General features: G+C 37.7%; 1 protein-coding gene across 4 annotated transcripts in view; it reads left to right on the top strand.

Moving 5' to 3' along the window:
• Positions 1-26,865, top strand: part of DGKH (diacylglycerol kinase eta) — a 174,152-nt gene that overhangs the window by 123,677 nt on the left and 23,610 nt on the right. For all 4 annotated transcript variants that reach the window (XR_008730926.1, XM_055702295.1, XM_055702296.1 and 1 more), the window contains 16 exons: positions 453-561; positions 857-996; positions 2,609-2,693; positions 5,121-5,206; positions 6,685-6,784; positions 8,033-8,309; positions 8,755-8,883; positions 13,310-13,444; positions 15,265-15,382; positions 16,279-16,389; positions 16,544-16,640; positions 19,184-19,291; positions 22,337-22,450; positions 22,739-22,873; positions 23,867-24,033; positions 25,568-25,673. Coding sequence is in view for 3 of the 4 variants with exons in the window: in XM_055702295.1 (XP_055558270.1) it covers positions 453-561; positions 857-996; positions 2,609-2,693; positions 5,121-5,206; positions 6,685-6,784; positions 8,033-8,309; positions 8,755-8,883; positions 13,310-13,444; positions 15,265-15,382; positions 16,279-16,389; positions 16,544-16,640; positions 19,184-19,291; positions 22,337-22,450; positions 22,739-22,873; positions 23,867-24,033; positions 25,568-25,673 (2,017 nt within the window). In the remaining variant the exon portion in view is untranslated. The remainder of the gene's footprint in view (positions 1-452; positions 562-856; positions 997-2,608; positions 2,694-5,120; positions 5,207-6,684; positions 6,785-8,032; positions 8,310-8,754; positions 8,884-13,309; positions 13,445-15,264; positions 15,383-16,278; positions 16,390-16,543; positions 16,641-19,183; positions 19,292-22,336; positions 22,451-22,738; positions 22,874-23,866; positions 24,034-25,567; positions 25,674-26,865) is intronic.

Genomic DNA, 26,865 nt, shown 5'->3' with positions numbered 1-26,865 from the left:
CATTTAGTTAGTCACATGTTGGCAAAAGCCCACCCGTATTGTGGAGTGCATCCTGTCGCTGTGTCTTAACCTCTGCTCATGAAAAATCCCCAGTGGTGCCTTTTGCTTCTGGCTGAAGTGAGAAGCGTAGAGCAGTTGCAATTTCATAGCTTAGAATTTCTTTTTATATTAATAAAGTGAATAAAATCCTGAAAACAATATCAAGGGAATTTTTTTAAGTAAAATTTGGCATGTTATTTATCAGAAATGTTGGTGTAAGTGGAATATACGGCAGTAGATGGGATGCAGATAGGTTTATGAAGTAGATGGTTTTATCCACATACCCCAGAACAACAGAAGAAGGAGCATAAAGGTGCCATGCACTCAATTTTTGTGTAACAGTGGCTAATGAATATAACTGCTCTCTTGCTAATGGACATAACTGATTCTAACAGGCTTTGTTTTCTCTGCAGTTTGCGGTTATTTCAGAAGTTTGACAACTTCAGGATTCTTGTGTGTGGTGGTGATGGAAGCGTGGGTTGGGTCTTGTCAGAAATTGATAAGCTCAGTTTGCACAAACAGGCAAGTGTGCATACTTACTTACCTTGACTATACTGACGGGACTTAATTTTGTATGCTTACTTTCCCTTCACTTGGTTCTTTGTCGTATCTCTTTATATGGGCCAAACTCAACAGTTACTGTTAAATAAAAATGTCCACTGGTGTAAACAGGACAGGTTGTATTGGAATCGCACTATTTGATTTACAAGCTTTAGACATCAGCTGTATGATTAACATTTGTAGCTTCATATAACAAGCATCTGTAATAGTTTGTACTTTCTCGTTTTCAATAGTAGATTGCTCCTGTGTTTTTCAGTGTCAGTTAGGAGTGTTACCCCTTGGTACTGGAAATGACCTTGCTCGTGTCCTCGGTTGGGGAGGATCCTGTGATGATGATACGCAACTTCCTCAGATTTTGGAAAAACTAGAACGAGCCAGCACAAAAATGTTAGACAGGTAAACCTAAACATGCATTTACATGACTCCATGAGATTCAGATTGTGCTTTTCTTGGTTTCTGATGGCCTAAATCCATCTTAGAGACTTCATGTTCCATGGTTTTGGTTTTTTAGGGTGCACATCATAGTAATGAGGGAAGCTGGGATAGTAATGGGGACAGCTCTTCAACATCCTTTTTAAACTGAAGAGTCAGAGGGGAGCGGCTGATGAAACTAGGAAGCACATTTGTCCAAAGATGAACAAAAGGGGATGGTTTATTGAATAACTGATGAAGGTGCATAACTGCCTGTTACAAGAAGTTGTAAACATTAAGAAATTGTATAGATTCAAAACCGTTTATGGGCAGTTTTATGGACTCCATGCATGCTATTATATACCATTAGAGCTAGCATCTTTATTTGGGAAACACTTGAGCTCTCTGTCCTGGGATGTGGGGAGAACTCGCATCGTGTGCTTCCACCCTTGATGTAATCTTCTGAGGCATCGGCTGTGGACAGCATAATACAAGATTAGTATTATCTAATGCAAGGTTAGTATTATCCAATACTAATATTTCTGTTTGAGGCATTTTCTTAGTCAAAACCAAGAGATCTTTCCACTCCTTGTTTTGTGTGATTTCCATCCATAAGGTGAAGGAGCAATTACCATTTAAAAGAAGTCAGTGAAGGTAATGGTCTTGTTCCAAGGAAGGTGGAACACCATTTTTGAGAGGAGTATTTCTTACTCTGTTCCTTTCTCTCATGAGTGTTTCTGTTCTTGCTCTTATTGCAAACACCTGAATGTAAAAGGTGATTTTATTGTAGGGTTTTTTTAATGAAATAGAGAAACAAGTCCTTTTTTATTTTAAGCTTTTCTGCAGGCTATGTGATCGTTTTATAGCAAAGTATGTAGAGAAATGCTTATTTCTGATTCTTAGAAAGGTTGGCCTGGACATTCTGAAAGATTCTGTAGATTAAATCATGTTTGCCTTTTTCTGTACTGAAAAAAAGGTCAGTTTCATTTCGTCCTCTAATTTCAGTAGACTTGCTTCGAAGGCCATCTGCAGTGATTACTCACTCTTTTCAGCAGTCTTTGAAGGCTGTTGCTATTAGCAGTATCATACTATCTGTGCTGTAGAGTACTGTCCTTTACCAGGGGAAAAAAGATACATGTATCAATGAAGACTTCACCATTTGCGTTGCTCTTAAGCCTGCTTCCCCTAGTTGAGATGAAAAGCTAGTGCTACCTTTAGAGCTTTTTCTCTAGGATCACATCTATTTTCCTTTGACTTATGCATTTAGTTCTCACAAATTCTTTGATATTGTGAATGTTTTGCTGGAAAAAAACCTTAGTTGCCTGCATTGAATGTCCCATGATTTGTTCACAAATAAGGCTTATCATCAAATCACTAACAAATAATCTGAGCAACAAAACAAATTATTACCATTAATCTCAATTATTTCATCCATATACAATTATCTTACAATTAAAAATTAAGCTTTTTTATTGTTATTGTTTTCTTTTTAACAAGTTGTTCTGTGATGTGACAATGAATTTTGGTTTTGTTGATATGTTGGTGAAAAGATAAAACTAACAATCTGGAAACTGAAAAGCTATTACATTTCTTTCAGGTGGAGTATAATGTCATATGAACTGAAATTACCAGCAAAGCCTTCTATTCTTCCAGTAACTGCAGAAGAGTCGGAGGAATGCCAGGTGGACTTTTACTTTTGTTGTTTCATATACTGAACTTTTTGCTTCTGGGATGACAATATTTGTAATCAAAGCACTTGTGTGAAAAATAGAAGCAGCTGTGTTTTGATCTGCTAACTGAACTGAGTTGATGTCTGTTCATGGCGTATATCTCAAGTGATTAGGGTTTACAGTTTTGTATTATTTGCCAAAAATCCATGAAGGTCAGGAGTCTACAACAGAGTGGTCAGACAAATTCCTTTTAAAAAAAAAGGTATTTTATATATATGTTACAAATAAGGTTTTATATTTATTGAATGATATTTAAGATTATAATATAGTACTATCATATCATTAATAACATATATTTTATACAATTACTATATAAGAGTGTATCTTACATTATTTTGTATATAATAGTATTATTTAGTGTTATGTTATTGTACAATAATTTATATGAATATATGAAGTATGCTTTCAACATACATGTATATATATAAAAAAAGGAAAATGGTTACCATCTTTAGTTTGGAATAAGCATTAAAAAAACTCCAACATTTAAAGGCAAGGGTTGTATTCTGAAAGAATGAGAGAAGCTTTTTGCCGCTTGAGTTTAGATCAGGTGATACCACCCAACTTTCTCCTTGTTCTTCCAGAGAGCTCAGAATCATAAGTGACCTCAAAGAAAAGCTTAGTCTGTGTTTCAGAATAGATTTGTGCTTGTACTGTTTGATGAGGTTTTCATTTTGAGAGGGAGATGCTTTAATGAAATTAATTGGCATGAGGGTTCTGACTAAAAATGAGAAAATAATATATTCCTAAGAAAGTTAATGCATATCAACTTTAGCTCAATAGTACTTGAGAAGCAATAATTAATCTGCAGGTTCTTGAATAATTTAATAATTCAGGCTGTTTTAATTGGCAAGGAGGTTATAACCTTTGACAGTTTGCTGGATATAGAGATGCAGAAAGGCTGGGGCTCCACTGGCTGGGTTTTTAACGGGGTTGCTTTGTACATGCTGTTTCCAGTGTAAGCAATGCAGAACAAGGTTTTATCTTCTCAAAATTTTCAAGACAGTTAAAATTTTCAAGTGTATCTCCATCTTGTAAAGGAAAAAAAAATACATTTTGTTCTAGTTAGTTCTGACTTAGAAATTGTGTTTAGCTCCTCCTGAAAATGGAAGGAACTGCTCATACAAAACTTTTTTTTGAAAATCAGTTCTGTAGGCTATAGTTACCTGGCATTACTCTTGAGTTGGACAAAGCTGTTTTCTTTCGAGTACCCTATTCAATCCCTGTTTTAATGTTTTTTTGCATCATTTATTGAGTTACAAAATTTGAGAAAAAGAATAATTAACTTCTCAGAAGGTAATGTGTTAAAGCACAGTTTGAAAAGTAAATAAAAGTACATACCTGATTCTTCCCCCCCTTTCCTCCAGTTTCAGGAGACTTATTTTACTTGATTTGCTTCCAGAAATCTTATACTCATGTTTGAACAGCAGTAGTGTGTTCTTACAGATCAGTTGGTTATGTCTTGTTTACCCCTTGAAATGAAAACTGATTTACTGTCAGTTCTACAACTAAGGCTGGGGTTTAGGAGGAAAAAAAAATTTTTAAAAAAAGTGTGGTATATTTACCTGCTCCATATCAAGGGCAGAAACACACTAAGAGGTTTTAAGAAATTCTTAAAGGAAGCATCAGAATTTCAGAACTGCATTTATTTTTAGCTTTAAATTTAAAATTTCGGTAAGATTTTCTTTTAAAACTGAGGTCTGGACCCATATCTCTTTTGAGACAGGACATAGTGTGTGAGGATACATTTCTGATCCATTCCAAATCTTTTACTGAGTATTCCAGAGCTTCTAATTCTGTGCAAGAAAAGCCGAACAATGTACACATCCATTCTCGTAAAGACCAAGCCTTAAATAATTGGCTCCTTGAGGACTGGCTTTGATAGCATTATACCAGTTTAGCAGCCTTTGTCAGTAGGGGTACTTGGGGAATGAGAGTCTATCTGACAGTAAAAAGAAAATTCAGGATTGCATCTGCAAACTTTTGATTTATTCTTGGTCGAGCAGCTTAGCTTGAGGGAAACTTTGCTTGTTTTATAAACGAAATACATTATATTAATTCAAGTTGTTATAAATCTAGAAAGGAGGTAGGTTTTTTTCTGCCTTATGGATTATTTTTAGCCTAGAAATAACTTCATGTTTTCTCTATGAGGAGTAAAAGAACTGTGGATCAAGTTCTCAGATGCAGTGTTACTTTGAATATTAAAAATCTGATAAATAAAATACAGTATGTGGGTAGAATTTGCATTGCCAGCTGCTTGTACTTGTATTAGATCTGAAATGAAAATCCTGCTATTTTTGGAGGCATTTTAACTCACTGCTCAGTGTTAAACTGCTGAAACGTGTGAAAATTGTAGTCTTTTTTTCTCTCTGTTTTCAGATATCTGCTTATGAGGACTCAGTTGCTGCTCATCTTGCAAAAATTCTCAATTCTGATCAGCACTCAGTTGTCATATCATCTGCCAAGTGGGTTGATAGGTTTTATGTACGATGTGTGGAATAAATCCCCTGTGTAACATCATCACCATAATAACCTTCTGTCTAAGCCTGATTTTCTTATGGCTGGCCCAACTGGCTTGGCTTAATATATCTTGATTTATGTCTTTTGGAGTGGATATTTTTTCTGCAAAATGTTTAAATGGTACAATTGTAATGGATAGCTTATTACTAAACACATCAACATCTTAACAAAAATCACATAATATTAATATGAAGTTGTTTTAAATCACTCCAAATCAGCGTGCAGCTTAAATAAGAAACTTACTGTTACTAATGTGAATATGTGACATACTTCACATTGCTTTTCTTCTGTTTTGTTTTATGCATATCCATATCTTTAAGATGACAAATAATTTCACCGATGTGAAGCAGAACTTCAGGCTAGGTAGCTTTGTCATAGCTCTGTCTGTATCAGTTCAATCAATAGTGGTCTCAGACAATAGGGTTGTGGGTTTTTTCCCCCAAACTGAAACACTTAAAAATGAGAGAGAATTATTTGGCAAATCGTGGACATCACCTGAAATCAGAAGTATTCTGCGTATACCTTCTCTGTGAAAAGAACCAAACACCTTATATTTTGCAATATGCAAAAGACCCAGTCATTGAATCTTCAAAAATACATCTGAATGTCATTACCTCTCTTTTTTTTTTTTCCCCTGCTAAAAGCATGTTAATAAAATTTCATTTTTAAAGTCTACATAGCACATGTTGAAAACCGAATTGCAGAATTTTATTATAACTCCAGATTCTAAATTGGGTCAGTATCTTGTTAAATCTAATTTCTGTCAAATAATTTTCAATCAAATGAACAATACTAAGGAGTTCTCCACACCTCGTTAGTAAGTTTGCTCTTTTTTGGCGTAGGTAATAAGAACCAAGTCTTTCTCTGATTTACACAGTGAAAATTCATTGCAGCCACTGTAGTTTGCATAGATAGCCCTCAGGGGGTCGGCTGTGGTTCAGAAGCATGAGCTGTGCAGTGGGTCATGTGTGGCCATATGCTCTCATCTAAGAAGTGCTCCCTTAACATCAGTAGATTTTCTCCATGGTTTCTAGGCTCCATCTTTGTGTGGGAGTTTGCAAGACTGAAGTTATCAGAGAATGCAAGTTTGCTAACTCCTCTGGTATGGAAGGTGTACAAGCAAGGGAATGGATGAAATAGTCACATTGATTTCAGTTCTTAGAAATAAGAGACTGAGATACAATGTGTGCAAAGGCTTAAATAAAAGATTTTGAGGAAGGGTTTTTGTTTTAAAGCTTATCACTTGAATTTTTCAAGCCATGGAAGAGAGTATCATCTGCTTTGCTAGTATCATCACAGAGCAGTCGTTTCCGACAAGAATGGTGTATAGCAGTATACATATAAATAAGTTGCCATATGAATTTAATATTCAAAACACATATTTTATTTAATTTGACTTCCTCTTTCCTTTCTTTATCTGAAGAATATTATGTGAAACTGTAAAGGACTTCGTTGCCAAAATAGGGAAGACTTACGAAAAGCCAATGGAAAATACAGAGGAAGCTGATGCCATGGCCGTTAAAGTAAGACTATGACTATGTTCTGGTTTAAAGTTGTAGGTTTTTGAAAGTTCATAGCTCATAGGTGTTTATTTTTCAGATTGCTCCAGGATGCCCAGCTTGGCTTTCATTTTAACCAATGACTGTAAAATTCTTCTCTTCTTATTGCATAGAACAGTTATTTCCAAACCATCTTTAACTCTAAGATCTCTATAAATTCTGTTTACACTTTTTGATTCATAAAGGATAAAGTTCATGGTAATGTATGTAGAAGTGAAAGATTTTGCCTTAGAAGTTATACTTTTAGGGATTAAATTAGCTATGGGAAAACAATAGAATAATGAGGAGAGAGTATGCTGGGAGAATGAAGGGAAGAGAGACTACAATATTAAAAAGAATGGTTTAAGCTGCAAATTGTAGAGATCACGTTGAAAAAGCATTGGAAAAAACTAAACAAACCCCAAACAGAAGGATTTGGTATGAGGCACAGAATTTACATGAGCTGAAAAGAAAACAAGAAAGCGCAATCACTAACAAACCCAGAGTCAGGCTATGTACTTGCTCTAAATGGCAATTTGTGGTTTGTGTTTCTGTTTGGTGCACAATTTAGAATTAATTTATCTTTTTTACTGTTCCAAGGCCAGACAGCGTTGGTTTCCTTTCCTTTAAGCACAGAAAGTCACGGCTTTTCTAGTGTACCTACAGACAGCAGCTGCTTAGTGATGGGTAGAGGTGTTTGACAGTGTGTGGTTCTGGCTTGAGCCTCTTTTCTCCGTGACAGCTCACTTGCTGAAATGTAAAGCTGTGTTGCAAAAGCAACCCCATGTGTCTCAGTCTAACACCTGGGCATGTCCCCATAGATTAACTCCATATTGGGGCACCCATAATTTCTTATAATGCGTGCTATGGGCAAATCTGTGGTGATTCTCTGTGCTGCAGGCCGTTGGGAGAGGAGTAAGACTGAACTCTAGTTGCATGGCAGGGTGAATTTAGTAGGGTGTGTTACTGTCATCTGAGTGTGGGATTTTTTTGTTGTAATTGCTGTAATCTGGTTGGGTGTCAGAGGGTATGTCTGCAAATAAACCATGCAGACCTACTCATAATCTGATATTCCAAAATGTTGAAACTAGGTTTGGATTTTACATAAAAAATTACATAGACATTTAAGACACCTACAATTTTAATATAATCTGGTACTTAATTTCCTGCAAATGTTCACACATTCACTGTTAAGTTTTTTTGGTGTGTGTATTTTTTTCCACTTTGTCTTAGTGCTCTGAGTTAAATGAGAAGCTAGACCTATTGCTCCAGGCTCTTCACACAGAAGCCCAGGCTGCTCCCATCCTCCCAGGCATCACTCCGCCCATTGTGGAAGAAGAAGCAGAGGAGTTTTCAAGTGAAGAATCCTTATCTGAAAGTAAAGAGCAATTAGCAGAGTGTGTCTCAAAGTCTTCCACACAGAAACTCTTCAAACCAAGGGAACAGTTAATGCTCCGGGCAAACAGCTTGAAGAAGGCTGTAAGGCAGATCATTGAACAAGCAGAAAAAGGTGCGCATCAACAATGTTTTGATCCTTACTGATAAAATAATTTTTTTCTATGTAAGAATGTAGAAATCAAACTACAATGATGAAAACTTATGCTAGTTAAAAAAAAATAATCATGTGCTTATTACAAGCTGCAAGGAAAAGAAATACAGCTTGTTTGGATATTGATGACTGTCTGCGTACATGAATATATATGTATGCATGTGTGTGCACATACAAAAGTGTGCTTCTTTGGTAATTACTATCCTCCAGAAAATTAAAAATTCTGGCAGCAAATCTTTATCAACAGGCAAAAGATTGCTCAACTGTCTTTTGCTGAATTGGCATTAGAAATCTTTTGTTAGTATTTTTAAACGTTAAGCTACAGGAAGCAAAAAAGCTAATTTTCCACGTGTGCAGTTTTTCTTTAAAAATCTTGAAAATTTCTGTCTTCTTTTTTAATAAGCAGTCGTGGATGAGCAGAATGCTCATAGTGAAGAACAAGTGAACCAGTCTTCACTAGAATATAGCAAAGAATTGGATGAATCCAAAGAAGAGGAAAAAGAGGAAGATACAAAGGAGCTTGAGTCCCCATCAAGTGAGTAAATTAGGAATAAAATAGCTTAAAATTACAGTTTCCTTATAAGTTGCATTAGTTATATTATAGTTGGCTCCATAATTAAATATACTAACATCCTGTTTCACTGGAAGCTAGTCACAAATTTTAATAGATTTGGAATAATAAAAGTTAAGGGAAAAATGCAGGAGATGAGATCAACAGTCTTTCAGAATGTATTTACAAAACTGAGAAGGTGTTTGCCTGCATTTAATCCAAGTGAATTTACGCTCACCTTTCTACAGGCACCTGAGCAGGGAATAGATCCTTGGTAGTGGTGGCAATAGTATGTCTCAGTTGTAGGCGTTTTAGGGCATATTATAGGAGTTTCTCAGTCATTTCTGTTGAAGGAGTTTGTGTAAAACAAACATATTTATTCATTGTATTGACAACAAAACCTTGATATCTCAGCTAGGGACTTACCTTGAGACAGTTATTAGAACAGAGAGAATGAATATTTGAATCTTCTAAATGAAGTACAACAGCATAAAACAGGAAAGAATATAACAGAAACTGGAGCACAGAAGTCTCCTGAAAAGTGGCAGTACTAAGGTCACCCTCTCTATTTGTCTAACCCAGAACAGATATTTGAACCAAAGTCTTCAGTACCCTGGAGCTTCTTCCCATGAAAAATTTTTTGCTTTGTTGTCCCAAATTCAGGTCATTAGTCCAGATAGTTCCTTGCAGCTATTGGCTGCTGCAGTACATGTAGCAAGCCACCATACCAAGCTACCCTTGCTTTCCAAGGTGTAGAGCCCCCTACCTACTCTGTCCTTGGTTGGATGGACTTTATCAACTACTGCTGTCGAAGTGCTTCTGCTTTCCTGTAGGAGTATCATTCTGTGCCCCCCTCGCTGTGGGGCTCTGCAGTTTACTTTCCAAAAAAAGAGAAAGACAGCGTGGGTAGCCCATGCTGTGTTTTAAAATGCAACAGAACCCAGTTGTATTATTTGTATCAATAATTGTACAAAGCAATCAGAATATTGAGTGATCTGAGTTTAAAACAACTTCTTGGAAGGTAGCGTTTTCATAAATAGCCCATTTTGTCACTAAGCTTTCCTTTTGGCTATTCAGTGTTTGGTTACTGTGTGTAAAATGATATTTAGAGAACAGTCATCTCCTGAAATAGCATGGTACTAATTCCTGCATTCGAACGATAGGGTAAAATCTCTCTTTCATGTGTCCTTTATGAAATCTGCCAATGAGTGGCTGCAGCGGAAGACGGAAGGATGATTTGTCATGCAGGACCTTCACTTACCTCCTCCTTTGCTTGGTTTTGGCACCAAGCCAATCCAGCCAGAGGTCATGTTTGGACATTTTCTGTCACGAATGTCAACACTGCATTTTGTGTTGACTGGTAATTCATGTGTCAGGGTTGTTCAAGAGTGTCAAGCTGCATAGTAATTTTAGGAAATTTGCTCTTTACTGTAGGTGGAAATTTCAGGTTTTGCCTTGCCATATTATCAAAGTAGACAATGATGCACTGCAGGTAAGGTCCTGAGATGATCTACGGATCATGGAGAAACAGTGGTAGCTGGTGGACAGCAAAACATCCTCTAGATATTTAGTGAGCAACTTCTGTGGTAAAATGAGCAAAGTTGCTTGGGATTTGCATCTCCTTCTGTTACCCTAACTGACACCAACATCCTCGAAAGGAGTTGTCCTCCTGAGGCTCTGCTGTGGAGCTGCTGCCTCTGTTGGTAGCTCCTGCCTTAGAAACGTCTCTCGGGGATTGTGTTGATTCAGAATCTCACATTTCCTTTTCTCCAGGAATGGATGTCAGACTTTCTCCAGTGTTTGTCTCTTCATTGGCCCCTCTCTTTTTCCCTTGGTTATAGGAATCAATGCTTGGTGGTTGTCTAGTTTCAACTCACAGAGGATGCTGTCCCTGTGGATGACCCAATCCTACTGGCATAAAAATATATAAAAAAATATATAATAAAATAAAAATACACATGTATGTATATCCATGTGTAGATATATATATAAACCCCTTGGTTTTTGATACAATTTCTCTTTTTATTGGGGAGCTGTATTCTTCATACATCTGATATGTGTGAAATGGAGTGCATATTAATGCTGTCAGTGGAAGATAGGTGTTTAGGGACAAAGCATGAAACATGAATTCAATTATCTGCAATGAAACATCAGTTTTACTCATTAGGGCTCTGTTGTTTTTATCAGAGCATGAACAGCAAAAGTTTATCTTTATTGCAGTTATCCCCAAGAGTCTTCTCTGTCAAATAAAGAGCAGCTGCTCTGTTGGTTTTCCCATTTAATCTAACTGCCTTGTTCCCAAGTACAGACAGAACAGGCTATGTGTATAGTGTTGTGAATTTTTCAGTAGCATTATGAAAAATGAATGTTAATATTGTTCTGAACATTATATTTTTCCCTCTGAGGATCTTCCTGGTCATTTGATGAAGACAATATTTTTCCATATGTTAATTACCTTCATCTAAATATTTAACAACTCTTGTTAGATATCATTTGCAGTTTTTATTTCTTTCCATTTTTTAACGTTATTACAGTGTTTTGTTGTGTACAGATACAAATCATTGTGGTTTACTGTTATCGTGCAATACTTGTAGCATTTTGTGACAACTGCCAGGTTGTTATACAGATGTTAAAGTCAGAAGGAGCTGTTAGGCAGACCTTTCATATAAAACAGTCCAGGAAATTTCACCCACTTTTTCCTGTCCTGCATCTAATAATTTCCATTTGACTTAAGCAAGTCATCCAGAAAGGTGTGTGAACTTGTTCCTGGAATACAAGCAGGTAAAGAATTTGCCACTTAATTGACAGTTCCATGCTAGATTATAATCACTTAAAAAGAAAGTGAATGCCCAAATCCTGGCACGAATTGTTTTGAACTAATGGTTTCTAAACCCTGGTTCTTGTTACTGCCTTTGTCTCTAGATTTTCCCACTCTGCATTTTCTTTCTATTAATGTCTTCATACAGTTACTAAGCCTGAGCTGTCATGATTGATGTGAACTGATGTGTCCCCCTCCTGCCACAAAAAAAGGGTATTTTATCCTTCCCACCATGTTCGTGGTGCTGTTTTTCTTCTGCTTCCTGGTGCTAATCCTTCTATTTTTGCTAGATTAATTTTCCGGGTTTGAGAGGAATCTATCAGATCACTTCGAAATCATTTCATTGTTTGTTCTGACCTTCTTCAGAAAGTTGAAGCTGTCCTCAGATTAAGTAGTTTTAACACATGATAATGTAGAGCAGAGGTAGCCAGGAAATTGTCTGTGGTCATCTGGTGTGCAAAAGCTTTCTACATGGGCATGGAAATGCTTTGGTGATACCCAAACTTTCTTCCCTGGGGCACCAATATCTGGCTATGTCTGACAGGGCTGAGTTTCACAAAGATTCACTTCCCCTGGCTAAAACAGGCACTGGCATATTCTCTCAGTCAGCATGAAGCAAGTTCTGCCAAGAAAGTAAATTACAGCACCTGAGATCAGCACTTTGGAAAGCCTATCCTTCTTCATCACCTCCAGGGGTGGCCCCAGGGATAACTGGCCTCACTGAGCTACCAGTTGCTCTTTGTGAAAATAATCTCTTTCCCATTGATTTTCTTCCCCTTCTTTTCCTGAGCCTTTGTCACCAACAATTACATCAACTACCAAACCGTGCTCTCTGTCTCAAGGTTTCATTAATCAATCTTCTGGATAATTCTAATAAATAATTTATTTCAGTTATTTTGGGAATTGCTGGGATTGTTTTGTGATAAAGAAAAGATTATGAGAAACTGATGTCCTCCACGATCTCTCTAACTGAGAAGACAAGTATATCTGAACATGGCTCTTTCCCTTCCCATGCAGTTTTCATTTTGGCTGTAGATAAAGATGTCGGAGTTTTGTCTGGTGTTGTCAGAAACCTGATGCAGGCAGGGGACCCATTTTAGCTGCAGGAAGCAAATAGTGTGGCTGTTGATCAGGTATTTCCATGGCCAACAGGTTAGAATAGCTTTAAAATTGTTATAAATAATAATAATATACTATATAATGTAGTTATAAGTAAATTCAGATTGAATTTAAGTTTAAATTCATACTACTTCATTAATATGTTTATCAGAAGCTTACTGCAGCAGTAAATACTGCATTTTAAGGTGGATATAATGCAGCTTTCACTAGTAGCTTGAAACTTAAGTTGGGAACGCCTCATATTGAATTCCACGCACACTTACTCATTTTAATTTGTGCTTGTCAGTTGATCTGTTTCTGAATTTTCTTCCCTGTAGTGGGAAGAAAAACTGTGGTGTGAGGGGAATAGACATTTCTTACAGAATGGTAACAGATTAACTTAATGCTTTTGAAATATTTTCAGGGCTGTAAAAACTGTGTATTTGGTAAAGCCATAATAGTTCTAATTAGTACTCTTTTACTTCTTCTACACAGTTAAAACTGCACCAAGATCTCCAGATCGACGTACAAGCCGAGGTATCCATTCTCAGACAGGCTCTTTCTCTGCTCCAGCTTTGGCTGCAAGCAAGGAAAACCTCCCAGTGCTTAACACTAGGATTATCTGCCCAGGTAATTATGATTTTGAGATCTGCTGTTCCTTGCACTGCTTTAATATTAGCCTTCTGTTCCCCTGCTTGCTGTCAGATAATGATTTTTTACTTCCTATGCTGAATTTGTTTGAACTGAAATACACGTCTTGGTATTGTATCGTATAGTAGGAAATGCAAAAAAAAAAATGTAGAAGCTTCCTGATCATTTGGCACAACACCAGATGTAAAAAAGCATTGTGTTTGAATCTGGAGGACGAAAAATAAAATTCAGGATCTTAGAATCACAGAATCACAGAGTGGTTTGGGTTGGAAGGGACCTTTAAAGATCATCCAGTCTAACCCCCCTGCCATAGACAGGGACATCTTTCACTAGACCAGGTTGCTCAAAGCCTTGTCCAGCCTGACTATGGACATTTCCAGGGATGGGGCATCCACAGCTTCTTCAGGCAACCTCTGCCAGTATCTCACCACCCTCATAAAAAATTTCTTCAGTATGTCCAATTTGAACTTACCTTCTTTCAGTTTAAAACCATTGCCCCTTGTTCTGTCACTACGGGCCTTGGTGAAAAGTCTCTCAGTCTTTCTTACAAGCCCCCTTTATATTCTGAAAGGTCACAATAAATGCTCCCCGGAGCCTTCTCTTCTCCAGGCTGAACAAGCCCAACTCTCTCAGCGTTTCTTCATGGGAGAGGTGCTCCACCCCTCTGACCATTTTCACGTCCCTCCTCTGGACCTGCTCTAACAGCTCCGTGTCTGTCTTGTGCTGGGGGCCCCAGAGCTGGATGCAGTACTCCAGGTGGGGTCTTGCAAGAGTGGAGTAGAGGGGGAGAATCACTTCCCTTGGCCTGCTGGCCACACTTCTTTTGATACACCCTAGGATACGGTTGGCTTTGTGGCCTGTGAGCACGCATTGTCGGCTCATGTCCAGCTTTTCATCCACTGGTATCCCCAAGTCCTTCTATCATTCACCCTCTGAATCCACCATATTGTCAGTGGAGGCTGTGTAGGGGCTGAGGGACAGAGCCATGTGAAGTACAACCTTCTGAATAAGAGGTGTCTGTAGATACCTCTCTGGAAGTGGTAACTGAAACTACACAAAGGTGTTGTGCAGTAAAAAAAGTTGAAAACCAAAAATCCGTTCTTATCCAAATACAATTAATACTAGGGGGCACCAGTAAAACTGTTTTCATTAACTTTATTAATATAGTTAAAACATAATGGAACTGTGCTGACATTTTTCTTTAGGCCAATTTAAGTGAAAGCTTTTAGAAAGTACTTTTCTTTGTTTACATACATTACACAGTTGTAGAGTGACGTCAGTATTAGTCAGTGGAGGCATGGCAACGCTGTGATCTTTCCACAAATTAAATTATGCTATGACTCTACCAGTTGTAGAAATGGTAAGGGTGTTCCTTAGGAATATTTCCAAAGGAAAGGACCAAGGGAATCATGGACCGTTTGGGGATGAAGATTAAATTAAATAAAAAGCTCTAGTAGTCTTTTTAGATGTTAGGTCACCCCTGCAATTACTATGCCAGCCAATGAGTATTGGCTTGAAATCCTGAATTTTCTTTGGTTTTTTTTCTTTCTCAATGGTGGTACCTGAAGAGTCGGCCACTGCACTGCAGCATAGCTGCCTTTCTGCTCAAGGGAGCCAAAGACCTGAAAAGATAACCAATATAGGTAAAAATTTAGATAGAAACACAGTCAATCCCTATATGGATTTAATTAATTTTGTCTCTCAGTATGTGGCTTATATTATGACAGTATATATTTCTCTGTTTATCAGACACAAATTAGGGTTTTGTTACTTTTTTTCTGTTTTTTTTCTTTAATCAGGTTTGAGGGCTGGTCTCGCTGCTTCTATTGCAGGAAGTTCAATTATTAGCAAAATGTTGCTAGCAAACATCGATCCATTTGGTGCTACACCATTTATCGACCCGGATCCAGATTCCCTGTAAGAAGTTTTTTTCCAAATTTACTGTTTTGCTTTAGTTTGCTCTTCTTAAACTTTTTTTTTTTACCTTTTTGTATTTTTTTTTCTTTTCATTGTGAAGTTCTTGTTTGCTGTCATTTGGCAGTAGACTTCAAAGTCTGAAAACAGGTTGGATTGTGCCATTTTAGTTATGAGTAGTGCAAAATTGTCTTGCAGCAGCAGAAATAATAGGCTACATTTGCTCATTTACTCTTTGCTCACTTCCTCTGGGAGGAGGGGGACAGCAGTCCTTCAGAGCTGGATTTTCCTGCCCAAACCACGGGTCTGAATGCAAGCTTATCTGCCAGCAAGATGCTGAAGCAGGTCTGGGCACTTTGTGGCAGAGGACAAAGAGTGTTCTCCTAAGGATTGGAGCAGTGAGGTGGAAATTTTGTGTCCTAAGCTGTCTCTGCTTCCCAGAACTGGGTCTGGCATTGGCAGAGACTTACAGATGTTATCTGGGTTGTGGGCCATGGCTCCCCTAAAATAAAGTACTGCTGTGCCAGCAGCATCAGCCAAACATCTAGCACCAGCATGCCTAAAGGTAGCCTGGGTGCTCAGCCTGGTGTGCTGCTGCTGTCTCAGAGCCATGCCCGGGGCAGCTTTTTCCTCTGTTCTCCACCATACCCAGAATAATGTCGGGATATGTGCTGGATGGCGGTGTGCCCTACGTGAAGTAACTTACACTTGCAAAGGAGCTACCAGCCAGTCTGTCTCTTTGACTGCTGTTGGGTTTCCTCAGAGAGATTGGGAGGAAGCATCTCTTCACATCTCTTGATTGATGTATCTGTTCTGAGATGAACCACAATCTTGGTCAAAGCTCTGTGTGTCCAGGTACTGTACAAATGTACAGCTAATTATCTCTTTTCTTCTAACAGGGAGGGATATTCAGAAAAATGTGTCATGAACAACTACTTTGGAATTGGATTAGATGCAAAAATTTCACTAGAATTTAATAACAAGCGAGAAGAGCACCCTGAAAAGTGCAGGTACTATAAATGTCAATAACAGAGGCAAGACATTTCCATTATGTTCTTTTCCTTATCTCTTTATTTGAGTTTCTTAACTTCTTCTCATCCTTCAAATACAAGACATAATAATGTGTGTATTTCAATACGTGGGTCTTGTTTTACCTGTTTTCAGAAGTCGGACGAAAAACATGATGTGGTATGGAGTTCTTGGCACAAAAGAGCTACTGCAGAGAACTTACAAGAACTTAGAACAAAAAGTTCAACTTGAGGTAAATTTTATTTGGGGACTGAATGAGTATTTTTGCTTCCACAGTGTGTAGTGAAGAATTTGGTCTTCCTTTTGAAACCTTTTGAAGTTCTTGTGTCAGCCCAAGCTGACGTCAAAGGCACTGTGTAAAAACGTGTGACGTAAGAGGTGGCTCCCTAGGTGTTTTTCTGGAGTAAAATGTCAGTACTTAAATATCCCAAAATACCCAGTATATTGTTTCTTGTAATTACTGGTTGTTGTGTTTTGTTTTTGTTTTGTTTTTGTTTTTTTTTAAATACTGTATAGGTAGGGTATGTTTCTTAATGTTCACTGCATGAAAGGGGAAGACCAGTTTTTAAGGACTGGTCTTAATAAGAGGTTTTTAATAACTGCTTTTAATAACAGAAATGAACATACTCTAAACAGAAGGAAAGAGATAGGAAGAGTCGTAATCCTTCAGGTTCATTTTAAACTCCCTGAAAGATTGGTTACACATATAGAGAGAGCACAGAGATGATCTTAGTAAAATATTCCCGACGGAAGAGGGAAGATTCTGAATGTGCATTGCAAGAAGCCCAGCTGCACTGGTAGAGACTGTAATAGGTGTTTAAGACAGTCACACAAAAAGAAGCAAGGTATGATCGCAGCAATAACAAATGCTGTGTAAATTGTCTTAACATAGTTGGTTTTTGTCTTTTAAGTTCTAACATGAAACCTAAGTCTTCTTCATGGCAATGGGAACTTAAAGGAGATATAAATTACTACCAAATGCAGAAAAAGACTATGGGATGGTTCCAGTTATTTTCACCCAGAGACTATCTAGGCTGGATTTTGACAGAGAGCATACATAATTCCCTCTTTTTACTTCATGCTAAGTATTTCTTATGGAAGTTCATGATACTTATATGAAAATAACTTTTTAAGTTGAAAGAATAATTTGAAGTCACTGGAACTCTTTCTCAGTCTTCTGAGATTGAGGAGGATTTTGTGTGGTAGCGGCAGATTGCTGTTATCTAAGGACTGAGTAATTATCAAGGAATTATGCAGTAGTTAGCAAATATAATGACAGGAAGGAACGCTATGTATGCTGCAGATAGAATTCTAATTTAAGGATCTTTTGAATAAGATTCAAATCTGACCTTCCCATAATTATTTTTTTCATATTTCCGGAAGTAAACCAGCAAGTAGAAATTTCATATTTAGTATTACCTTACATAATAATAGCCTTATGCTAAAACATGTGATGAGTGCACAGCATTGGAAAATTAAAAATATCAGTTTTAGGAACTGGAGGCAGACCTCTACTATAATGCAAATGACTGTGCATCATCTATTAATATCACAGCATATTTTGGATACTGTCACTTTTTTATTAAAATATTACATTCTGTCTTGTACTGAGATATAAAAAGAGAGCACTAAACACATTCTGGAAATAGTTTTGCATGTTTTTCTTCTCCTGATAAAACTGGTACAAATTTCGTCCTTATTTCCTGAGGATTTCTATTTCATTTGTGTAATTTTAAGATCCTTCTGTGGGACTGATAACTTGCGGTAATCTAGCAGTCTGCTTTAAAGGCAATTTCACTTGCAAATTCATGATCCGCAAAGTGATACCGGCATCCAGCATTTATGACCTTATGTTTCTAACTTGCTTCAAGTGCCATTTCCTTGTGGCACTGCTGCAGGACTGCACTTTTGACTCCAAGTTGACTGGTTTGAGATCACTGGGCTCACCTTGGTGATGCCAACAGTTGTGGTGCTGTAAGTCAAGGATGATTTCACTGATGTCTGTAAATTTACTCTTGGCCATAAGTAGGGTGAGACTGACCCACATCATCCTGTGATCATGTTGAGTAGGACTTGGAGTTGCTTATGGTTTTTGGGGGTTAAAGTGGTAAAAAAGGAGGGCTGAACAGTCAGTCATAGGAGTGACCTCCTATCTGCAAATTAACAACTCCTAGCCATGGCCAGGGTAATGACTGTGGGGTCGGTCCTGGATTTGCCTTTGCACTTTTGGGAGGAGAATGAAGTTATTTTTACAGGAAGCCGATCATACAATGCTAACACTTAGCTACATATTTGTGGTTATGCCAGAAATATTCTTGGATACTTTTTTTAATTCCACCCCCCCCGCCCCTGCTTAATGGATTTACCTAAATAACAAGTGTATTGCAACTTTGGGAATGCTGATATAGTTAGTGAATGGGTGAGTGAAGCTTTTTGTAACGTCCATGGTGATCTTACCGTGCGCATGCAGGGAGATAGGTCTTTCATTGCAAAAAGATCTTTGATCCTTGATAATCAGATCAGTCTGAGTGCATGAGGAATTTCACTGCAGCATGTAGTACCTACCTGTTTTTCAGCTCTGTAAAAATTGGTGCTAAGATTGCGGAGAACAGGTTTGTGTTAGAGGTGCTTCACAGCACGGAGGGAATGGTCTTGTGTCAAACCTGTTAATGACTCTGCCCTCCCCTGCCAGCTCTGTTGAAGATTCATGTTTTAAAAACAGCTGATTATTTTATCACATGATTTATATACTGAATGAGCTTTTATCCATTACAGTGTGACGGACAGTACATCCCCCTTCCAAGTCTGCAGGGCATAGCTGTGCTAAACATTCCCAGCTATGCTGGTGGGACCAATTTCTGGGGTGGAACCAAAGAAGATGATGTGAGTAACATTAAAGAGAAGTAACCTTCTGGGCAATTCTTTTATTGAAAATATATCCCATGATTTTTCACTGTTGCCTTCTGTTGTGTCCATTCCAGCAAAATGTTCATAATAAGCTTAATGATTTTTTTAAATGGCTCTATGAGAATTTTTATAAACTAATTTTATAAATAGAGACATGAATAATTTCTCTCTATCTTGTTTTACAAAGTCCTGTAAATAATGTTTGTCAAAGCATAGGTTTCTCTGCTATATTCTAACAATAAGCAAGGTGGACAAAGACAATCACTCGCAGTTTATACCTGAATTTCCTCCTGTTCTTCAAATGGGTTTGGACTAAGGGATGGTGATTTAGCAAATGAGGACTGATGTATTTAGTGATTGATAATTTAGTGGGGGTAGTAATCTCTTTTTTAAAATATTATTTTCAATGAGCTTCCAAAATATTTCAAGATACTTTTTTTTTTTGTTCTTCCTTATATCTCCTAAGAAACATTACACTATACGTATACCTAAATGTCTTACAGCTTGGAGCAGTCTTACTGCTGCCATCCACTTCACACACAGTGCAACAGTTGTAATTATGAGCAGATTATCCTAATTCTGCATGTCCTGATTTAGTGTGTGTGAGGTCTGAATCACCTAAAACTGTAGTTGCAAATTAGCTTGTGATTTTAATGTAGACGGCCCAGGATATTTTTGGCAAAATTATTTTGATTTCTTGTGTATTATAATCCTTTGCTTATATATATATATATATACACACACACACACACACACACACATATATATGAAAGTCAGGAAAAATACTGAAACATGTTTCAATGTCCTTTTCTTATTTATGGTATACGTCAGAGGATGGCAGTTATGGTTATATTTGGCTATGGATATCTGAAGTTTTTATATACTCGGTGTACATATTCATAACTTGAAAGCATCTCTAACACCTGCTCAGCTCCTGTTCAGGAGTTTCTTTTTCTCCCTGGACTGCCTCATTGAGTGAGAAGATCTCTCCTAGCTGTCATACTGGTGTGTAGCAAATGTCTGTATCTTGGAGCAGCTTTACTGATACCCTTAGTCTTCCGCAGATCAGAAGTGTCAGCAAACTGATGTATTTGTTCTGGATGGAGTTAGGAGCATAATTCACTGCTTTAGTGCAGTCTTGAGTGACTGATCATCAGAGATGGTGGTGGTCTGAAGTGCTGCTGGTTCTGCTTATCTGGACAAAAGAAAGATGTTGCCTTGACAGTTGCAAGTATTCCTGAAACTTTAGCGGTGAGCCAAGGAGGGCAGATGCACATCAACCGACTCGAGCGGGGCTTGTTCAAGCATGCTTTTTTGGTGTCCAGAAGACAGGCTGGAAACATGACCTGCAACAGGAAGGGAGGGAGTTGTTTCTTAAATATTGATTCAGTTGCCTTTAAAAAAAGAGGCTGGTTTTCAGTGCAGATACGTTTTACTCATGAGAGACACAGCAGACTGGGTTGCGGTTTGTCCATCCTTTGGCTAAAATGGAAGCACCAAATAAATGAAACATAGCTACTTTTTCTTAACCCATGGAGAACTAGCCCTGTAGGTGTCACTTAAATTGAATTTAAATCGTTAAAGCTGGATCAAAGACTCCATACTTTTTACCTTTGAATAACAGAATCACTGTCTTTGCTCTTTTCAAGACATTCACATCCTCATGTCAAAACCACAAAAATTTCCATGGAAACTGGAAAAATTCAGATGGGGAAACCTTTTGCTTCAAAACACTCTAGACCCAGTAAAATTGCGCTTTTTTTCTTGGAATCTTACCTCCTCAAGAGCTACCTGTGCAATGCTGGGATGCTCTGAAGGGAAATGCCACTTGGATTTGACACTAAACTATAGCAACTGTGCTGTGCAGCCCTTTCCCTGAGAAGACCTCTTCAGCCTCCTGGACAAAGCCACCGCTTACTGTACTAGGGTGAAGGCTTCTGCTGGTTTGCTGGGCAGCAGGGACCAAAGTCCTTCAGACTGTTACCCATCCTCTCCCTCCCTGAGCCATTGCTGCAGACACTACCTGAATTACACTGTCCTGGATCTGCACTCTCTTGTTCTTCACCTCCAGGAAATCCTTGATCAGAGGACAGGACCCGACTAGTTGTGGCTTTTGAGCTCCTTTCAGGGATTTTCTCTGGTCTGGTCTCAGGTGTCTCTGATGCATCTTACTCTGCCCAAGGTGCCAACTGAGGTAGTCTGAGTACCGCTCAGAAAGGTCATCCCTTTACCCATTAAACTCTTACTGGAGTGATTTTTCCTTCTGATTTTTCTTCCTTGTTGCTCCCTAATGCATATCAGGATGAAATGGTCAAGCTTCAGGTGACCTTAGTATGGTATCTCCTGCCAGACCCAGTTGAACTCCAGCTTAAGACTTGTGCTGTGGCATGGCTGCATTCCCCTGCAGGACACCAGGTGGCAATGGCATGTGTGAGACTTCTCGAATTTTGTGTAAGCTCGTGGAAATTCACCATCTTGGCTGGATATGAGGATGTTTGTTCCGTAGAGAAGTGTTTTTCATATTTACAGTGGATAATTGTATACAGCGCAAACAAAATCCTCTTCAGTATGAAAGCTGTGTTTAACAAAGTGGAGTGTGGACTCGTGTGTTGATTTCCAGAGTATTCAGAATATAAAAAGATAAGCACTTCTGAGCAAAAAGACACCATTATGCCTCTTAACTTCAAGAACCTCTTGGATATTAAGAACATTCACCAAGCAGAGATTTGAATTGGCCTTTCATCTTGCCTTGAAAAACATTTCTTAGTCTACATGCTGAAACATGCCATCCTTCCTATATAAGGATATGCTTTGTCATTCAGATATTTGAAATGCTATTAGCATTGCTGTTTTAAAATACTTGCCTACTGTCTATGCTGTCTCGCTCCTATGATTTTTGAGAGACAGTGTAGTTATTCTACAGTAAATAAGGTAGAACATTAAAATGTTGCAAATGAATTAGTAAAAGAATATGTTTCATTGAACATGTGATCAAAAATTAGTGTTTTCTTTTCCTTGCAGATATTTGGGGCTCCATCATTTGATGATAAAATCTTAGAAGTTGTTGCTGTATTTGGCAGCATGCAGATGGCAGTTTCAAGAGTCATCAAACTCCAGCACCACAGAATAGCCCAGGTTTGTTTCTTACTTGAAAGCACGCGACATGGTTGGCAGCGGTTTGTATGCTGTGAAGCAGCAGTACTCCTTATGACCACCACCCTATACACTAATAAAGTGCTGACTTTGTTATAATTTTAACGGGAAACAAATTATCTTCAATGATAAATGAAGTATAAAAGTGCTTCATCCTTGAGACAGTCCTGGAGAGAAGCCACAGCTCCTAGTAATCAACATAATTCAGATGGCCTGCCGGTTTCATCCGTATTTATTGCTCTGTAAAATAATGTGTTTGTTCTTTTCCAGTGTCGGTCAGTAAAGATCACCATACTTGGTGATGAAGGGGTTCCTGTGCAAGTCGATGGAGAGGCATGGATCCAGCCCCCAGGAGTTATTAAGATCATACATAAAAACAGAGCTCAGATGCTAACGCGAGACAGAGTATGTTGCAAAACAATTATTACAAAATACTGACATTGGTTAACTTGATCAGTTATAATATGAACAAAACAGTGCTTACAAAAATGTTTTATAACTATTTATATAACATAGTTACTTACAGTTACATAATTTCTATAATAAGCAAGATCATTGCTCTTTTGTATGACAAAGCTTTTATCAGTTTTGTGAGTGCTATTCCTGTATTCTTATTAATATATAAAAAAAATGGTAAAAAAATTATATATTCTTTCTTTCTCCTCTCTTCTTCTGTCCTCCTCTTTTTTCTTCTTTCTTCTTCTCTAGGTGTATTATACACAATCACATACTGGAAGTTTTAGCACAGTTGCATAAATAGCAAATGTCCATTTTTCAGAACAACTTTCTGCAGGTGTCTCTCATGTCTCTCTCCTAATAGTCCTTCCTCCCCCCCACAACCCCGTCTCAGACAGAAGAGACACAAGTGGAACGTAGTCAAGAGAGACACTGGAGAGTTCATGCTTGTCTAGGATTACTGTATGCAAGGTGTAACTGCCCCTCAGTTGTCTGCTTACTAACTGGATGTTGAATTTAGGGTGGAGTTAATGGCATTTGAACTCTGAGTAAAATTTTTTTCAATTTCCCCACCATTTTTTAAGTTTGAATCCTGTATTAGTTTCAGATTTGGATCCTGCTGTCTGCACAAAATGTGCTTGTATTATCACTGTCTTTGTGTTCTTATTGTTTTGGAAGACACTTTTTGAGGATAATGAAGAAGAGATAGAGAGCGAGCTTTCAGTAGTAACTTATTCTTTATACCAAGTTAAAACCCCCTAAATTTCACTTCATTATTTATACAGGTTGTATTATTTATATAAAATTAAATTTAAGTGTTACTTTTAACTACAATTTAAGTAAGTTAGAATTTATATAAAATATAAAATATAAAATTAAAATTTTTACTAAGTAAAAATACTTCAAGTGCTGTGAACTGAATGTGTAATTCATTTTGATTAGGCCTTTGAAAACACCCTGAAGTCTTGGGAAGACAAACAGAAGTATGATTCCTGTAAGTCTGTCATTCGATCTCCCTTGTACCCTCAGCAGGCTGTTGAGTTGGCTACAGAAGAAGAGGTTGCACAGATCCAGCTGTGCTCACAAGCTGCAGAAGAGCTTATCACCAGGTAGAGTAAAATTAATGTTTGGATTGGCAACCTAGACGCCAAGACTGAATTATTCATGCAAATGCATGCATGCACTTGAAAGTGTGTATTTTCCCTGGTTTTGATTGATATCTAGTTACCACTCTGTAAGTTATTGCATTTTAATTTTTAAATTTTATTTTTAAGGCTCAACTTGTTTATATATGCTTTTCGTATGTATTTCTGTAATTTTACTGTTGTGTGTTTTCTTCTCTTGCAAAAACAGGCTTTCTCAGGGAGCAGGGAAATGGAAAACTGAAAGGCTTCTTTGCAGAGAGGCTTTTAATTGAAACTTCTCGTTTTATGCAAAAGCAAAAATATATTTATTGAAAAAAAACAACAAACCCTTACACTTCAACAGTGGGGATGTATCCACCTGACCTTAACTTCTCCTGACCTTATTTCTCCTTAAAGCCTTGTTACTCACAATTTCAAAAAGATGAGCATTTTTCAATAAACCTGAAATTTTTATTAAAATGTTGTACAAGTAAACAGTTAACACACCAACTTTCAAGGAGTCCAAATTGCCAGATAAATCTGCATGCCTTTTTGCTTTCATCCACTCATCCATTGTTGTTGCAGTTTTATGTTTTCATTCCTAATGCTCAAAATCCCCATCTCTGCGGCCCTGGACACTCCAGTAATTTATATGAGTTGAGATGATAGTGAGCTGATGGTATAAAACTGATCCGACAGCCTTGCTTATTTTCAAGAACTAATTTCTTTCTGAGATGCCAGTGCTTTAATAAATAAAACACTTCAATGTTCACCAAAAAAAAACCCACCCTAGTTGTTTTTAAGAAAAGCATTTTTTTAAAAAAAATCGGAACACTTTATAAAGCTGCTATTCAGTTTATCATGCTGACAAATTATCTTAAGCATCAAAATAAATTCTTGGACTATGTGTTGAGCTGTGCTGATAATGTAAGAAAGGAATTTAAGAACTATGTATACTATTTATACAAAACAGGTGACTTAGGTAGACATAGGAGAAAAATTTAGGTTATAAATTACCCAAAGTGAACTTTAGCCAAGACACCTTAAAAACTTTACTGGTCTAGAGGTGGTCCTGAGGTTGCAAATTACAGCTGGACCTGCCATAATCTCAGACAATTGCAGCCAATTTTAATGTTCCATCTGAAGGATATGCCTCGTGAAATAGGTGTAATGTTTTTTAAGATAACTTCCAGTAAGTTATCTTAATGTGCTAGGGTTTTCCTCTATAGTTCATTTGAATTTGGTACAATTTTTGCATAGCATTTCTGTTCTAAGCCAAATAAATGTGTCTCAGTATTTCATAGCAGAATAAATAATCTGTGTTATAGATATTATTTATGTGAGGTGTGTCTTGAAGAGATACTTGTATTTCAACTTTTGTTATAAAGGACTGTATTTTTTTTAAAGTGTTTTGTGAAACATCCCTGTATATTTTCTCATTTGATAAAGTTGTGTACTCCTAGGAATTATTTTTTAAAGGAAGTAAGAAAGATTCTTCTCATTTTGTATATTTTTGTAGGATCTGTGAAGCAGCAAAAATACATGGCCTCTTGGAGCAGGAGCTTGCTCATGCTGTTAATGCATGTTCACATGCATTAAATAAAGCCAACCCAAGGTTTCCTGAGGTAAAGGAAGAACAGAGATTTATGTACGAGTGAAATATCTGTGTGCATAAGTTTGTGATGTGGGACCTGTATTGTACTCCCTGTCCCCATGTTAAAACAAGTTGGATGATAATTCTTGAAGTTTTTGATAAATAAGACTCCTAAATGTACATACACATGCTCAAATTTAAATGAAATTGCTCTAACAGATGCTGTATTTTCTCCCTTTTTTCTGCCACTTTTTCTAAGGTGAGCATAAAGGGGAAGTTACTTTTGATCCTGAAGGTGCTGCTCTGTATAGCAGCAGGGAGTCTCATCTGTTCACATGCATAGGGAAAGACCCCACAGCTGATGAATTTGGTAGAGATCAAGCTTAGTGATTCTGAAATTTATTAATAATACCAGGAATGGGAGTTAGGAGAACTGCCTGTTTACAGAAGAGTATTAAAGAGGATAGTCCCTTCCTCGTGTTAGGTCGATATGGTATCTGAGAAAGCAGAAGATGTAGTTTCTGCAATCATCAGCATCCTCCCCAGCTGATGCTCTTTTTTGTGAATGTTGGATGATAGAAAGGGGGTGTTAATGACACCTAAAATGCAGACCACCTGGGTGTTGTTGGAAGGGGGGAGTGAACAGTGGCAAAGGAGATAGAGATCTTCGATTAGGGGCGTGGTAAAGAGTACATCTGTTGTCTTTTGGAAGCAGTCAGGAATTTGCTCCATCTGCCTGTGGGCCACAGCCAGGGGTGCTCACTTGATTTAATAAGCACTTCTGCATCACTTTAGGATGGAGTACTGATGTAGTTCTGAGCATGAGTAAACCAAATTCAGATCAGCAAACAGCAAGAAAGATAGGCAAAGCAAGCTCACATCTTCTTGCAGACAGCTGTGTAGACATGTCCACAGATACAGAGTGGAGACATGACAAAGGCTGAACAAGTGCCGTTATTACTTAAAGGTCAATTCTTGTGGATGCATTCACAGAAATTTTCATGCTGAACTGTCCCAAGTGCTATGCAGAGAATGCAAAGGGGGTGAGGGGAAATGAGTTTCCTGGTTTCTCTCTTTGCACTAGACAGTCTGGGTGGGTTTGGGATTGGACCCAAAAAAGATTTATTGCGTAGAGCCTGTCTATATCTAACCTAAATTTATGTATGGTAAATATACTAGATAACCATTGATTCTTAAAAATATGTCTAGTATCTTACGTCTGC

The sequence above is a fragment of the Falco cherrug genome, chromosome 2 (genome assembly GCF_023634085.1).
Source record: "Falco cherrug isolate bFalChe1 chromosome 2, bFalChe1.pri, whole genome shotgun sequence".
In the NCBI taxonomy this organism is placed as follows: domain Eukaryota; kingdom Metazoa; phylum Chordata; class Aves; order Falconiformes; family Falconidae; genus Falco; species Falco cherrug.
The sequence above is the reverse complement of the archived record's forward strand: the minus strand, read 5'-3'. Positions and strand labels throughout refer to the sequence as shown.